The sequence below is a fragment of the Chiloscyllium plagiosum genome, unplaced genomic scaffold (genome assembly GCF_037043375.1).
Source record: "Chiloscyllium plagiosum isolate Xiang-an unplaced genomic scaffold, Cpla_swu_hap1 HiC_scaffold_48, whole genome shotgun sequence".
In the NCBI taxonomy this organism is placed as follows: Eukaryota; Metazoa; Chordata; class Chondrichthyes; order Orectolobiformes; family Hemiscylliidae; genus Chiloscyllium; species Chiloscyllium plagiosum.
Window position 1 is genome coordinate 4,892,285 of NW_028270186.1, and position 13,536 is coordinate 4,905,820.

Sequence of the window (13,536 nt, forward strand, 5' to 3'; positions counted from 1 at the left end):
AACACAGAGCACACCCTTAAGGCACTGGCACTCCTCCATTCTTGTACCAATTGGCCCTCCCAAGCCCAGTGACACTCCCACCTTCCACACAAACCAGTCTGACGTGACAACAGAACTATCCTGCATATCGGAGCTTAATCTGCGGGGGTGTGAAGTCAGGAGGACCCCTGTTGTTCAGGATTTTGAGGATCTGACGAATGTCCTGAGTTCTACCAGAGTTCTTGGCATCTCGAGATCTGCTTTGTGTGCACTCACAGATAAAAATCTTCGTCCTAATTACTTCTCTCGAACAGAGGACCCCAAGCTCAGTGTAAAGTTAAACGCAGACAGGACTGGTAAATTGACAATTGCCAAGTTCCGCTCCGAACCACTAACCATCCTGGCTTGGAAATATATCACCGTTCCTTCAGTGTCACTGGGTCAAAATCCTGGAATTGCCTCCCTAAGGGCATTGTGGGTCCCTCTACAGCACATGGACTGCAGCGGTTCAAGAAGGCAGCTCACCCCCCAAGGGGCAACTGGGAATGGGCAACAAAAGCCAATGACATCCATGCAGCCCGACAATCACCCCCTGAGCTGCAGTAAGGGTTTGTCACAACGCTGAGACTTGGCGGGTTGTTGTTGTGATGATATTGGTGTGTGGAACCCACCTCGATCAGGTCACTGAGCTCCTCTGTGTATGGGTGGTAGCTGTTGTCTTTGTCACTTTTGAAAAACCACATACATCGCCTGACTTGACTGGGTGCCTCCTGCCAGTAAACAGCGTGCCTCGTGCGACTGCCCAGAAAGACATCATAGCGGCCTCCGTCTGTTGGCACAGCCACGTCCTCAGAGTCCACTGCTACTGAAAGAGAACATTCGTGAGCAGGCACAGCCCTGGTGTTTGGCATCTTTCTCCCTCCCTCTGAGCTTGTAGTACCACCCCAGTCACTGTTCCCTGCCCCACTCTGACACAAACAGCATTCCAAACTTGCTAACACCCCAGCTGATGTTACCACCAGACAGATCGACAGTCATTCAGAGACCCTTCGGTCCAACTCTTCCGCGCTGACCAAGTTTCAAACTAGTCCCATTTGCCTGCGTTTGGCCCATATCCCTCCCAACTAGACTAGTCCCATTTGATATGGATGCATTTGATCCATATCCCTCCAACAGTGGCCTCAGGTACGTCCTGTACAACCACAACATGATGTCCCAACTCCTGTACTCAATGGTCTGAGCAACGAAGGCAAGCGTGCTAACTGGCTGTTTGCAGTCTGACGACCTGCGGCACAACTTTCACTGAACTATATACCGAGGTGTCTGTTCTAGGGCCTCAGGGCCCTATCGTTAAGTATGCAATTCCTGTCTTGCTCAGCTTACCAAAATGCAACACCTCGCATTTATTGAAATTAAACTCCATTTGCCACTCCTTGGCAGAAATGAACAACATTCCTTCATAATCTTAGATAACGTTCCTTACTGTCTACTCTAGCACCAATTGTGCTGTCATCTACAAACTTACTAACCATGCTTCCTTTATTCTCAATAAAACTTTTATATAAATGACAAACAACAGTGGACACAGTCATGTCAGATCCCAGCCTGAATTCTGGCCTTACAGATCATTTGGTTTTGTTTATCATGGTGATATTTCAATGTTTCTTTCAATTCCTGTCTTGACAGCTTCAGAAATGTTTCCCTGATTTGTCGCACAACTAAGCTTAAACGTTCTCAGCTTTAAATAGCCGTTCAAAGTTCTAACCAAACACCTCTAGTCCAGAATTTTCAAACTAAAGCCCTTACGCTGAGGTAACCGATTTCCTAAAGATTCGGAACTTACACCTGTCTCCTGAATCCTGCATTTTTACAGCAGGATTCAGCTCGCTCTTTTGTGAATTGCTAACAAAAGCTTTCCAATTTTCCAAAGCAAAAACCATTTATTGATTCTTCTTCAGGAAAAGCACAGAAATGCCTTTCATTGGTTGCTCTCTTCAACCATAAAAGTGTAACAACACAAACAAATTCACACGGTGACAGCAGGAGGGCCCCCAGTCAGCTTCTCTCTGACAGAAACCTGCTGAAAATCATGGCAAGTTAGTAACTAAACTTCCTCATATGCATGGACCAAAACCCACATGCCACTAGCGCAAAATTCAAACTCTGAAAGTAAAAGGTACAAAGATATTTCTATAAATACAAGTCTTCCATCATGGAAGGTGGCACAGTGGCAATGAGGTCAGCTTGTTGGCTTAGCGGTTAGCACTGCTGTTTCACAGTGCCAGGGACCCAGGTTTGAATCCAGCCTCAGGTGACTGTGTGTAGAGTTTGCAAACTCCCCCCGTGTCTGCGTGGGTTGCCTCCAGGTGCTCTGGTTTCCTCCCACAGTTCAAAGATGTGCAGGTTCGGGTGGATTGGCCATGCTAAATTGTGTTAGGTGCATTCGTCAGACGGAAATGGGTCTGGTGGGTTACTCTTTGTAGGGTCGGTGTGGACTGCTTGGGCCAAAGGGCCTGTTTCCACACTGTAGGGAATCTAACAATCTAAGAGAGAAAGACAGAAAGAGAGAGAGAGAGAGACAGCGCGAGAGAGAGAGAGAGAGAGACACGTAGGTCTCACAGGTTGGTCTTTCTCTGCCTTGAGAAGGGGGTGCCTGGGGCTGCAGAGGAAGTCTCACCGGGTCAGTGTGACAGATGTGTTCTGGCTTCTTTCACGTCCCCAGTTTTTAATCATTCTACCAGTGGACAGTGTACCTTCCCCAGAAGCTGGGGCTCAAGAACTCCCTTTCTCTACCAGCATCTTAAGAGTTATGGATTTTGCCCTACTGTCCCCCTTTATTGCTGGACACACAGGGTTATGTAGCTGTTAGCTGCCCAGCACACCGGGGGGGGGGGGGGGGGGGTTAGACCCTCCCTCATCATTGCCCTCCCACCTGCCGTCCTTGTGTTCCTTGCTCCTGACTATCTGCCACCCCCCCCATTGGAATGACACTCCGGCCACACAGAGAGTTTGGCATTGATGGTCCTTACCAGGAGCTTGCTTCTTGGAAGAGCAGTACTTGGTCTCCAACATGTGAGAGTCTGTCTTACTGAAGGGAGTCCAGTTGGGGTTGACATCGTCCATCCTGCAGTGGAACCAGTGGGGCTGCACCGTTTGGTAACAGCTCTGGACCCCCTCAGCATGCTGACTTGGCAATGTCGGATCAGGCTGGCCTTCCCCTGAACCCAGCGTTCCAGGCGGATCCTGTCAGAAAGATCAGAAGACTGGGCCATGATCTGCATACACTTGAGTCCCACTGTCCTCAGATGTGATAGCTGAGGGTGCTGTCCAGAGTGAGGCGTGGGCCTCCCTTTGGACCCCTACCAATACCCGTGCCACTTCACCCCTCTCCTCATCCAACACCGCCTCCTGGCCACCAGTCTAGGAAGGTCTCCAGCAAATCAAGTGTTGGTCGGACCTGGGCCCTCCCTGGCTGCCCAGCAGGGTCTGAGCCAGCCACATCACCGTGTGCCTGGAGTCACATGTTGGCAGGCAATGATTACTTCCTGTCTTGAGTACCATGATGGAAGGGACACTGAAGTGGGGAATGGTCAGCGCGGAACGCACGTCCATTGGGAATTCAGCCATGGAGCTTTCCAAAGGCCAACAGCAAAACCAATGGGCACATTTCAGTACCACTCCTGGGAATGAGTGTGCTGAGGAACAGCCCCCTTTGGCTAGTCCGAGGACGCTCTCAGATATACACCAGTGGCTCTTTTGTAAGAATCGCAATGAAACAACATGCATTTCAGTGGTACATGTTGAGGGCTGCAAACTATTCACGGTTTACCATTAGCTGCTTCAGATTTCCCCTGCCCCCAGCTGAAGCAAGGGGCATCGGATTTTACCCAGCCAGTTAACAGAGACAAAACACTGCGGATGCTGGAAATCTGGGACAGAGACAGACACTGCTGGCGGAATTCAGCAGTATCTGTGCGGAGAGAGTGTTAAGGCTTTGAGCGCATTACAGAAGCCAAACGATCAGCAGGATAGGGGCAGCCGTGAGTAAAATCGTGAAAATTCAGTGGGCAGTCAGGAGATAATTTAAGACAGAGCAGTGTGAGATTTGCACCCTTTACAGTGTAACAATTTGATCCCAGCTCAGAGGTGTTTGGGATCCTCCAGAGCTTTGTTGCACACACTTCACGGTGATAAGACTGGCTCTCCCTGCGTGTGGAGAGAATAAACGCATGCCTGCGACCACCACCTCGACTGGGGGCAACACCCACCTGGTGTGTATGGCTGGTATCTGGGAGGACCGTGTGCTGCTGCCCAGAATGGCAGATGCCCACGCCATTCCCCTCCTTCTGAATCTCGGCAACGGCTGCTTCCCCGGTCTCCTCGTGGCACTCCTCACCGGCACACGGGGGTTCGACATCAGGAAGAGATGGTCGTGCCGGTTGCCAGGACGGGAGCTGGGAGTCGGTCATCCGCTGCGGTAACTCCCTAGTTCCGTCAGGAGCAAGGGGTGGCCTGGTACTGTTGCTGGTGGCATTAACAGGAGAGCTTTGCCTCTGCATGTCGACAAGATCTGAGGAAAACACACAGGCAACAAATCAAATTCACAATCTGACGCCACCATTCAACCTTTCACCTTTCAGAAGCTAACAATTATTGGACAAGTGTCATCTGCCCTCTGAAAAACATTTCTCTCCAGAGAGAAATCTGTTTGTTTCATTTATTTTAGAAGTTGTTCAAATGTTGGGATATTAAGGAGATAAATACTTTTAAATATCAAAATTTTCTTAGTTAGCTTTACATCTCCAACAACCAAGTTTTTTTTCCCCAGAATAAATTAATATTTCACAGTTGAGTGTAGAATCCTGTTTGCTGAATATTTTTATTCCAAACCTAATGGAGAGAAAGTATCTAATTATTGGTGTAATTGGATAAAACATTTGATTTTATATTAAGATCCATAGAGTAGTAGGAGCTGACAGAGAGAGAAAGTGAGTGTGCAGGAGTTCTGTCTCACTTGTTACAATATTTCTGTCAGTCTTAAATCTGTCTCTGTTGGTTACTTTCCCTCCTAACCCCCCTGGAAATACTTTCTCATTACTCACTAGATGTAAAAGCTTTTAAAAATATCAGAAGTCACCCCAAATGGAAACACTTATTAAAGTGACATAGGGATAAGTGAAATGGCTGGTCAAATGATTCAGGGGTGATCTGATTTAAGGATTCGAGATATTGACAGGAGAAGACAGGGTTGATAAAGATAAACGAGATAAATCCCCACTGGTTGGGGATTCCACAACTTTGAGACACAGCCTGAGAATGAGGGCCAGACTGTTTGGGAGATGTCAGGAAGCACTTCTACACATAAAGGGTGGGAGAGGTTTGGAACTCTCTTCCACAAATGGATGCAGAATAAGTTGTTAACTTTAAATCCATGGTAGATGTATTTTTGTTAAGTATGAAGGCAGGTAAAGGCAGATTTATGGAGTTAGGCCTCAGACCAACCCTGGAACAGGGTGAATGGCCTCCTCCTGTTCCTAACTGGACCTATCGGGTTCCACAGATCAGGGAAGGGAGATACAACATGTTCACTGAAAGAATGTGGGTCCAGACTCTCATTTTTAAAATAAACTGTTTTTGGGAAATTGCCAGGCTTTTGCCAAATGGGTCCAAGTTTTACAAGATCAGGCTTAAATCCATTTTACCCTCTTTGTGAATTTGGATTTTCTGTATGGGTCAGTCATCCCACAGGAATGACTGGAACATTCTGCTGGATAATTTGGAGGGGTGATTGTGTCCCTGGGAGACTCTCTCTCTGTGCAGAAGCTCCCCAGAGGGGTAGATGGAAGCAGCTGAAGAGTTGGCCCAGACTTTGCAAGATGGAGTCTCACCCAATTGCTGTTGTTCTCAGGTCTGGTGGGCCTCACTAGCAGCTCAGGGGTGCACACCAGTCTTAGGGTGATTCGGGGTGTGGGCTGTGGAACTCACCATGCTCCTGGTCAAATTCCAGACTCTTGCCTCATCAGCCTGTCCAAACATGTTACTGCACCAGACAGGAATTGAACCCCACCAGTCCTGGAGCTGCCCCCTTCTCCGTCTGCCCTCTGCGTCAACACTCACTAGCTCAGGGAAACTCACCTGAAGACAGTCAAGCTGCCCAGACAGTGGGCACCAAGTGCCCTGCCAGCATCTTGCCCACCTCAAACCTACCCCCGCACAAAAATGTAGCCCCAGACCCCAACCACCCCCAGGACCAGGCTTGTTGTGGAAGTATGCTTGATGCCCACCCTCCATGTTGCCTCAGCCTCCCCTGTACAGGCGGGGGGATAGGGGTGGCCCGGGGGAAGAAGGAGGCGAGAGGGCAGCAGCTGCTTTCTGTCCCCACTCCCCCCGAGGATGAGACCAAGCCCCCCTCCCCGTCAAGATCAGAGGCTGTTGCTAAGGCCCGGCGCTCCTTCCCTCCCCCCTCTGTCCTGGCCGAGCGGCCTTACCTGTGGTGTAATCCCGGGCCTGAGGTGAAGGCAGTACCCGCTGGGTCTCCCAGCCGCAGTATCAGGGCCGGCCCACGGTTACAATGTAGCGCCCGGGCCGCTGGCGCTGCTGCTGCTGCTGCCACTTTGTATCCATTCGGAGTCCGCTTCGAACCCGGAGCCGCTTTCAAACAGATACACAACCGGTCCCCAGCCACTCCCCTTCCCAGCTCAGGTCCTCCCTGCCCAGCGGGCCAGCCACTGCCGGGGGGGGCATGCGCCCCGCCCCACTCCCTCCCCAGGGCCTGTGGCAATAGCAATGTCTGTCTCAGGGTGCACCCTGCTCCGCCTGGGGACTCACACCGTCTGGTTGTTTATCTCTCTGTCTGGGACAGTGTGGAGGCTGGGGGGGGACCATATCCGACCCCACACCCCCCCCCCCAAACATCCTCAAGCTCCCGCCCAGGTTAGCGGGTGTGTGTGTACCCTGCTCTCTTGTGAAATGAAAGAGAGAGATGTTTCTGTCTGTCTCCCTTAGCTCCGCGCTGTGTGCAGGTTTTGTCTGTCTGTGTGTGAATGAAGCTGTCTTTGTGAGTGTAGGGAGGAGGGGGTGTACCAACCTGCCCAGCTCCCATCTCCACAGCTGTGTGGTGTACATTTGTGTGTGTCTGTGTTAGTGCCAATGTGGGTACTTCTCACCCTATCTCCCTGTCTGCCTGGGTGAGGGGTTGTGTCTGTGTGTGTTTATGTGCACGGCTGTTTGTGTTAGTGTCATCATCCCCTCTCCCTGGTGATGTCTGGATGAGGGTTCTCTGTGAGTGTGTGTGCACGTCTACGTCTGTCTGTATGGGTCTTCTTTACTCCCCCCACCTGTCTCTGTCTGTCTCCCCCCCCCCCAGCCCCCTCTCTGGCAGTAAAACCATGTTTTTACAGGGCCAGAGCTCATTCTGCATCACCCCACTCCAACCTCTGCCCTGATCAGAGCAGTTTCCCTGGAGCCAGGGAGCTATTCCTTTTGCTGCATCTTTCCATCTGAAAGGGCTTCCCTTGCTCCAAGTGCTCTCTCCAATTGATTCCTCATTTGGCAACATTTTTTCAAAAGAGTTTGTGAACATCGAATACCATACAGATTCCAGCCCCATCCCTTCCCTCAGCAACATGGAGCGAGGAACAAACTCGACATACTTACTTACTATCAACTCCATTTATTGTATGGGGGGCCAAGAGTCATATCGATACACAGCTCAAAAACAGACCCTTCGGTCCAACTCCTCCATCCTGACCAGATATCCTAAACTAATCTGGTCCTATTTGCCAGCACCTGGCCCATATCCCTCTAAACCCTTCCTATTCATATACACATCCAGATGCCTTTAAAATGTTGTAATTGTACCAACCTCCACCACTTCCTCTGGCAGCTCATTCCTTATACGCACCACCCTCTGTGTGAAAAAGTTGTCCCTTAGGTCCCTTTTATATCTTTCACCTCTCACCCTAAACCTATATCCTCGAGTTCTAGACTCCTCCACCCCAGGGAAAAGACCTTGTCTATTTATCCGACCCAAGCCCCTCATAATTTTATAAACCTCTATAAACCTCAGCTCCGACGCTCCAGGGAAAACACCCCTAGCCTGTTCAGCCTCTCCCTGTAGCTCAAATCCTCCAACCCTGGCAACATCCTTGTAAATTTTTTCTGAACCCTTTCAAGTTTCACAACATCTTTCCGATAGGAAGGAGACCAGAACTGCACGCAATATTCCAACAGTGGCCTAACCAATGTCCTGTACAGCCGCAACATGATGTCCCAACTCCTGTACTCAATACTCTGACCAATAAAGGAAAGCATACCAAACGCCTTCTTCACTATTTTATCTACCTGCGACTCTACTTTCAAGGAGCTATGAATCTGCACTCCAAGGTCTCTTTACTCAGCAACACTCCCCAGGACCTTACCATTAAGTATTAAACTCTGTCTGCCACTCTTCAGCCCATTGGCCCATCTGATCGAGATTCTGTGGTACTCTGAAGTAACCTTCTTCGCTGTCCACTACATCTCCATTTTTGGTGTCATCTGCAAACTTATAAAGTCTTCCTCCTTTATTCACACCCAAATCATTTACATAAATGAGAAAAAGGACTTTGGTAATTATCTCTTACACTCTATGTCCAAAGACCCGGACAGCTGATCCATCAAGAAATTTAAATCAGACCACAGCACCAAGAGAACTTCCAGTCAGACCCAGCACGAAACAAGGCCATTCAGCCCTATTCATCTCCACCAAAATCCCCAATGGGAAGCACAGGTCAGTCACAGTGACCATAAAACTATCTGACCACTGTTGGCCAGGTTCATACCTGCAATGGGGGGACAGTGGTTGTCTCATGAGAAAGGATTAAAGAGGTTAGAGTTTTACGAAAATAAGAGCTTGCTGTGTCAGAAACATATAAGACAGATGGTGGTGACAGGTGAATGTGGGACGATCTATCTCCACTGACTACTGGGATTAATTTGGGAGGTAAATGTCTGTGGGGGCTGTGAGCCAAGCAAGCAGAACCCAGGCCCTTGGTCCAATGGGTTTGTTCCTTGCCTGCAGAACACAATAACACTGTACTTTCCAGCGCAGGCTGAACCTTGCATTGAAATCCAGTGAACAATCACTGTTCTGTTGAGGATACAACAAGTTCAGTGGAAAGATAAAACGGTCTTTATGCTCATGCAGACTACAATCCAGCAGTGGACTTGGAAAAACATCTAATACTGTTATTTTCTTCGATTTGCAAAATAATTTAATCACGCCTGTACTCCAACATCATGGAGTTAATACTGTTCATGCACAGCATCTCTCACTGGAACTGTAACCATGATGACAGCAGTACAAGGTACAAATGATTAAAACAAATCTTACGTAACCACCATCAGCTTCAAAACATTGCCAGGGGTTCTTCAATGCCCACCTGATGAAGGGAGGCAGTGATCAATGGGCCCATGTCTTCACCTGTCCCCTAAAGGCAGTGCCTCTGACAGTGGAGCAATCCTTCGGCAGTTCACTGGAGTGGCAGCCTGGACAGTGTGTATACCCCACAACACCCTGCTGCAGAGGATAGAGACTACCTGCTGAGCCACAACCAGTGCAGTGTGTGAGCCGCCCGTTTGCTGTGTGTGGGAGCTGGGGGTGGTTGGGAAAACCATGTGCCAGGGATTGAGCTGAACTTGGGAGGAAGTGTGTGCAAGGCAGAGAGTGCAAATACAGGCCTGAGGTGCAGACTGTCTGTACGTGATCAATTCCATCTTGTGGTCGTTTTATGTCACTGCAAGGAGATAATGAAACCAGGCATTGTTCAGCCCTTTTGAACCCATGTATGTCATCATTTTTATACAAAGTTAAAAATCACACAACATCAGGTTAAAGTCCAACAGATTTAATTGGAAGTACACTACTTTCGGAGTGCCGCTCCTTCATCAGATGGTGATGAATTAAACCTGTGCTTCCAATTAAACCTGTTGGACTTTAACCTGATGTTGTGTGATTTTTAACTTTGTACACCCGAGTCCAATACCGGCTCCTCCAAATCATCGTTTTTGTATGTATTTCTGTTCTTAATTCCTCGCCTCACATTTATCATGGAAAAAGCCTGTGTGTTTCTCAATGTGGCTTGCAGTCTGTTAAGAATGATCAACTCTCTGTCTACGGGGAGGGAGAATGGAAAAGAAAATCAGAGCCTGGATTTTGTGCTGGGTCAGCTGCCTGTTCTGCAAGCAGAATAAAGTCCATTTAGTCAGCGAGATTTTAAATGGATGCATGCAATGACTAAAAGGAAAACACAAACACCTCATGCCATTAAATGTAAAACTTCAAATGCCAAGGTTGCTTCTAAAAACCAGGCGTGAGGCTTCAGATCAGGAGGCCCACTCAAATATAACAAATCCAAGTCTGACCTTTGCAGAGCCATTAAGACAGCCAAGGACCAACACCGATCCAAATAGAGACCCAGACAGAAACCCAGAGATAATGGCAAAGTCTGAATGACATCACAGGTTCTAAAAAGAGACAGTACAAGATAGCAGTCGATGACATCTCGCTCCCAGATCGTCTCAATGCCTTCTATGCTCGCGTTGAGCAGAATTTTGGCAGAGACCTAACACCTATTCCGATAAGTCCAGACGAACCTATCCCAACAGTCACTGCATCAGAGGTCAGATCAGTTTTCCTTCATGTGATTCCAAGGAAAGCGATGGGACCAGATGGAGTACCAGGCCATGCACTCAGGGCATGTGCAGATCAACTGGCAGAGGTCTTCTCAGACATCTTCAACCTCTCCCTGCAGCAGGCCACTGTCCCTGCCTGTTTCAAGAGGGCCCACGTCATCCCTGTGCCTAAGAAGGCTCATGCAGTATGTCTCAATGACTACCGCCCAGTGGCCCTAACTTCGGTGGCCATGTGTATTTTGAAAGGCTGGTCATGGCATTAATCAACTCCAGCCTCCCCATGACTCTTGACCCACTCCAATTTGCCTATTAGACCAACAGATCTATGTCAGATGCCATATCACTTGCTCTTCACTCCTCCCCAGAACATCATGACACCAAGAACAGCTATGTAAGAATCCTACTCATTGACTACAGGTCAGCTTTCAACACTATTATCCCCTCGAGACTGATTACTAAACTTAGTGATCTCGGACTAAGCCCCACTCTCTGCAACTTGATCCTCACTTTCCTGACCAACAGGCCACAATCAGTGAAGAATGGGGACAATATTTCATCCTAACACTCAACACCCACCAGGGGTGCGTACTCAGCCCCCCTACTGTACTCTACTGTATACCCATGACTGCATCACTAAATATCAAACTTATACCATTTACAAGTTGGCTGATGACACCACCATAGTCGGTTGAATCTCAGATGGCGATGAAACAGACTACAGACAGGAGGTGGAAGGCCTGGAAAAATAGTGCACTGAGAACAACCTAACTCTCAATGCCAGCAAAACCAAGGAACTCATTATTGACTTTCAGCGGGATGTTACTCATGCACCCGCTACACATGAACAGCAAGAGGTGGAATGAGTGGAGAGTGTCAAGCTCCTGGGAGCATCCATAACAAGCTTTCTTGGACTCTTCATGTGGACACACTGGTTACAAAGGCCCAACATTGTCTCCTCTTCCTCAGGCAGCTGAGGAAATTTGGCATGACAGTGAATACCCTTGCCAACTTTTGTAGGTGCGCCATATAGAGCATTCTGTCTGAATGTATTACTATTTGGTATGGTTGAAACTTTATTGCTGGAACAGCACAGCAGGTCAGGCAGCATCCAGGGAACAGGAGATTCGACGTTTCGGGCACAGGCCCTTCTTCAGGAATGAGCAGAGAGTGTTCAGCAGGAGAAGATAAAAGTTAGGGAGGAGGGACTTGGAGGAGGGGCGTTGGAAATGTGATAGGTGGAAAGAGGTCAAGGTGAGGGTGATAGGTCGGAGTAGGATGGAGGCGGAAAGGTCAAGAAGAAGACTGCAGGTCAGGAAGGCGGTGCCGGGCTGGAGGGATTCGGCTGAGACAAGGTGGGGGGAGGGGGGATGAAGAAACTGGTGAAGTCCAAGTTCATCCCCTGTGGTTGGAGGGTTCCCAGTCGGAAGATAAGACGCTCCTCCTCCGACTGTCGCGTTGTTGTGGTTTGGCGGTGGATGAGTCCAATGACCTGCATATCCTCGGTGGAGTGGGAGGGGGAGTTGAAATGCTGTGCTACAGGGTGGTTGGGTTGGTTCGTCCGGGTGGCCCAGAGGTGCTCTCTGAATCGCTCCGCAAGTAGGCGGCCTGTCTCCCCAATATAGAGGAGGCCACACCGGCTGCAGCGGATGCAGTAGATGATGTGGGTGGAGGTGCAGGTGAATCTGTGGCGGATATGGAAGTTTCCTTTGGGGCCTTGGAGAGAGGTGAGGGGGGAGGTGTGGGCGCAAGTGTTGCACCTCCTGCGGTTGCAAGGGAAGGTGCCGGGAGTGGAGGTTGGGTCGGTGGGGGGTGTGGATCTGACAAGGGAGTCGCGGAGGGAGTGGTCTCTACGGAAAGCTGATAGGGGAGGGGAGGGAAATATATCCTTGGTGGTGGGGTCTGTTTGGAGGTGGCGGAAGTGACGGCGGATGATGCGCTGTACATGGAGATTGGTGGGGTGGTAGGTGAGGACCAGTGGGGTTCTGTCCTGGTGGCGGTTGGAGGGGCGGGGCTCAAGGGCGGAGGAGCGGGAAGTGGAGGAGATGCGGTGGAGGGCACCGTCGACCACGTCGGGGGGGGGGAAATTGCGGTCCTTGAAGAAGGAGGCCATCTGTGTTGTACGTATTTTGAACTGGTCCTCCTGGGAGCAGATGCGGCGGAGACGAAGGAATTGGGAGAATGGGATGGCGTTTTTACAGGGGGCAGGATGGGAGGAGGTGTAGTCCAGGTAGCTGTGGGAGTCGGTTGGTTTGGTATGGCAACTGTACAATTCAAGATTGGAGACCATTGCAGAGAGTGGTGAACTCGTCCCGGACAATCACAAAGGCTAACCTCCCAACAATGGAATCCATCTAGCAGGCCCGCTGTCAAGGAAAGGCTGCCAGCATTCTCAAAGGTCCATCCCACCCTGGCAATGCTTTTCTACAACCTCGACCATCAGGGAGAAGGTACAGAATCCTGAACACATTCACCAGCTGGTTTCAAAACAGTTTCTGTGGTTAGAGTACTGACTGAGCTCACAAACTCTTAACATTCCAGTTGGGAGGTCATGTTGCAGCTGTACAGGACATTGGTTAGGCCACTGTTGGAATATTGCATGCACTTCTGGTCTCCTTCCTATCAGAAAGATGTTGTGAAACTTGAAAGGGTTCAGAAAAGATTTACAAGGATGTTGCCAGGTTTGGAGGATTTGAGCTACAGGGAGAGGCTGAACAGGCTGGGGCTGTTTTCCCTGGAGCGTCGGAGGCTGAGGGGTGACCTTATAGAGGTTTACAAAATCATGAGGGGCATGGATAGGGTAAATAGACAAAGTCTTTTCCCTGGGGTGGGGGCGTCCAGAACTAGAGGGCATAGGTTTAAGGTGAGAGGGGAAAGATATAAAAG

At 49.5% G+C, this 13,536-nt stretch overlaps 1 protein-coding gene across 2 annotated transcripts in view; it reads right to left on the reverse strand.

Annotated features, from left to right (window-relative positions):
- Nucleotides 1-6,690, reverse strand: part of ddhd2 (DDHD domain containing 2) — a 29,530-nt gene extending 22,840 nt beyond the window's left edge. Inside the window, exons 1-4 of one of the 2 annotated variants that reach the window (XM_043681223.2) lie at nt 6,468-6,690; nt 4,248-4,549; nt 3,009-3,222; nt 651-844 (exon numbers count right to left, since the gene is read on the reverse strand). In XM_043681223.2, the coding sequence (XP_043537158.2) occupies nt 651-844; nt 3,009-3,222; nt 4,248-4,538 (699 nt within the window). In that variant the 5' untranslated portion in view covers nt 4,539-4,549; nt 6,468-6,690. The remainder of the gene's footprint in view (nt 1-650; nt 845-3,008; nt 3,223-4,247; nt 4,550-6,467) is intronic. The other variant, XM_043681225.2, reaches the window with a different exon arrangement.
- Between the last annotated feature and the right edge of the window lie 6,846 nt (nt 6,691-13,536).